Here is a 3131-nt window from a genome sequence, read left to right on the forward strand (position 1 = left end):
GTTTACAGGGGCGGGTGAGGAGGGGTCATATGCACGTCAACCTAATCTGATCGAATTTGATACGATCTGGGTGATGACATGCAAAGTGCACGGGCCATGGCAGAGGACGCGTGATTGGCAGTGCAGTAGTTTGGAGCCACTGCAGGGCTAGCCGAAAAGAAGGCAGGCGGCAACCCGGCGGCACGCGCGAGGTTCCGCTCAGCCCGGGGCAGATATGTGTCCCTTTCTTTCCCTGTTTCTCCCTGCGGCGCCGCGGCCGGGGGCGCTCACCCACGGGCCACCCCGCGCTGAGCTCCCTGAGGGCGCGCAGCGCCGACAGCGCGGACAGCGCGCCACAGCTGCGCAGCGGCGTGCGGCGCGCGGTGCTGCTGCTGTGCGCGCTCTGCCCCAGCCACCCGATCTGCAGAGGGCGTGGATGAATGATGACGGGTTAAAACCACGGTCAAGTGACAGGCGCAAAGGTGGATAGACGGGGGCGACCTCAAACATGGAGACGTTGTGTCCCGACTGAATCGTCGAGCGCGCAGCTTCCCCTCACACCCGCCAGGCGGGCCAAGCGCAAGGCCAACCGGCCTCACACGCCTCCTCCCGTGCAGCGGCAAGGACGTGCCGGGGGGGGGGGGGCATTTGATGGGGCAAGCTGGGATGCAAGTGCAACCAAACGCCTGGGAGCAGCCCACCGTGAGGGACGTGAGGCTGCTTAGCTGCGCCACGGCCGGCAGCAGGTCCGCGTTGCTGGAGGGCATCCAGTCAAACGTGATCTCAAGCTCCAGCAGCTGCAGGCGGCCCTGGCCAGTGCCACCATCCGCAGTGCCGTCGCCTTCTTCACCGTCGGCGCATTCCGCGCCTTGGGAGCCGCCGCCGTCCTCCTCCGCCATCACGGCATCGCCTTCTTGCTGCTGCTGCTGCTGCTGCTGCTGCTGCTGCTGTTGCTGCTGCTGCTGTTGCTGCTGCTGTTGCTGGGCGGGGGGGGCCGGCGCGAGCCCAAACCCGAACACCGCCGGCGGCGCCGCGCCGCGCGCCGCGTCCGGCGCCGGCTCCTCGCCCGCACAGCCCGCGACAGCCGCGACCCGCTGCAGCAGCGGGCGCAGCATGCCGGTGCTGCCGCCCAGCGCCAGGCGCGTGAGCGCCGTCATGTGCGCCACCGCCTCGACGTCGTCGTCGGTCCAAGAGCGCGGCGCGTCTGTGACCTCCAGGCGCCGCAGCCGCGAGAGGCGGCGCAGCGCGGCGAGGCCGCCGGCGCAGAAGCCGTGGGGGGAGCTGCAGCGCAGAGATGTGAGGCCTGGCCCACCGGGGGGGGGGAGCGCGATGCGGGGGGAGGGTTGGAGGGCGTGCCGCGGGTGGGCAGGTGATGAGAGGGCGCACGTCTTGCGCCGTGAGCTCAACCCTGGGCCAGCGCAAAGCTGCTGCTGCTGCCTCGCACCGCCTGCATCTGCCCACCGTGCGGCTTGCAGCCCAAGCGACACTAGGCATTGGGTGCAAGTGGCTTTTAAAAGCAGCTTGGTGACACGATCAGCTGACAACGCTCCCACCTGTCATGTTGCCGATCGCCATGCACTCTGCGTTGCTGATGTAGTGGGTCTGGAAGTCAAACGACTTCAGCTGTCCCGCCAGGCAGCCGTGCACGGTGAAAACAATTGCCGCCAGGTCATCTGTGAGGGGGGGGGGGCGGGATGTGGAGGGGGGGCTGCCGATGGGGGCTGCGTTGACGCACGTCGCGGGCAGCCTCGGATGGCGGGGGTTGGACCGGCCCCCTCGCACGTGCCGTGAACCAGCTTGCTTTGAATAGCCCCGCCGGCTGCTTGCTGCACAGCGCCTCGCCTGCCACTCGTCGCCGAACCAAACCGGAAACAAGCCTGGCATGACAGGCAAAAAAAGCGGTGCCGCATCAAGGGCGCACGCCCCTTGCATGCACGCACCCCCGCCGCCCCGCTCACAGGTGTTGCGCCAGGCGGAGCATGTGGCGCACTTGCGCCGCTCGCTGGGCTCGTCCGGCAGCTTGTCATGCAGCAGCACGCGGCTCAGGCTCGGCAGGCCCTGGCCCATCTGCGGGCGCCAGGGGCGGAAGGGTGCGCCGGGGTGGGCATATGCGGCTGCACTCAGGACGCTTCGACTGGCTCGATAGAGGAAGCGGCAGGCTACAGGGCCCCACAGACGTCGTTCCTGCTGCCCTGCAGTGCAGCACAGCGGTGGTCAGCCGCATGGGCGGGCTGATTGACCCGCGGTTGCGAGGGGGCCGCGCGGCCGCACCGTCATCAGCAGGCTGGGGATGACGTTCATGGCCTCGTGGAGGTTTGAGGGCGTCAGCTGCACCGACCGCGCGCCAGGGAACACCTCGTGCAGGCTGCAGCGCACCGCGGGGCAGCAGCGCCCGCCTGTGCGCGAGGCGGGCGGCGGCGGGGGCGTGGCGCGCGGTCGGCGCCGTGGGCGCACGCGGCTGGAGCAGGCGGTGGCGGCCCTCGCATGGGCAGCGGGGAGAGGTTGGGCGGCGCTGCGGCAGGGGGCTCACCTGGCAGGACCAGCTCCCTCACGCTGTCGTGGGCGATCCTCCGCAGCGCCTTGCATGTAAGGGACAGCGCCGCGCGCTGGCGCGGCCGCAGCCTCGGCACGACATACTCTGATATAAGGCCCGGCGGCAGTTCCAGCAGTGGCAGCGGCGGCGCCGCTGCCGGCTCCATTGCGCTGCTCGGCTGCACCGCCCGTCGTCGGGGTGAGGCGCTGCAGAGCGCGACGGGGCAGCGGGCGGCGGTGCACGCCGTCGCGGCTGAGGGCTTGCAGCTTCGTGCAGAACGCAATGACTGCCACCAACGGCCTTATAGTATGGGCGGGCCGTTGCTGGGACCTGAGTGAGCAGGCCGAAAAGACACACCTGCCCTCGAGCCTCGCACCTCTCCTGCCTCAGCGTGTCCGCTGCATATACGACTGTGTATGCACTATTGCGTGACGAGCCTCAAGCGTACGCGCCCAGTGAACCGTCGTCGCTGTCTCGCTGATCTCGCTGCTACAGTATGGATGGTGAACGCTGTGATTGTAGGAAAACCAAGAATTCTCAAGTCTGGCTGCTACTAGTACGTCACAGGTAGTCGTATCACGCTGTGGGGCTCTGTAGCCACACCGCCGTGAATTGAACT

At 68.4% G+C, this 3131-nt stretch overlaps 1 protein-coding gene across 1 annotated transcript; it reads right to left on the reverse strand.

The window, feature by feature from the left end:
* Positions 1-198: 198 nt before the first annotated feature.
* On the reverse strand, positions 199-2678 carry MNEG_12044 (hypothetical protein; the record flags this gene model as incomplete). The annotated part of the gene is made up of 7 exons (XM_014039484.1): positions 199-242; positions 271-400; positions 681-1282; positions 1533-1652; positions 1938-2046; positions 2251-2375; positions 2510-2678. 7 exons carry the CDS (start codon positions 2676-2678, stop codon positions 199-201), a joined length of 1299 nt encoding a protein of 432 aa, XP_013894938.1.
* Between the last annotated feature and the right edge of the window lie 453 nt (positions 2679-3131).

This window comes from Monoraphidium neglectum, assembly GCF_000611645.1.
Source record: "Monoraphidium neglectum strain SAG 48.87 unplaced genomic scaffold scaffold03030, whole genome shotgun sequence".
Taxonomy (NCBI): Eukaryota; Viridiplantae; Chlorophyta; class Chlorophyceae; order Sphaeropleales; family Selenastraceae; genus Monoraphidium; species Monoraphidium neglectum.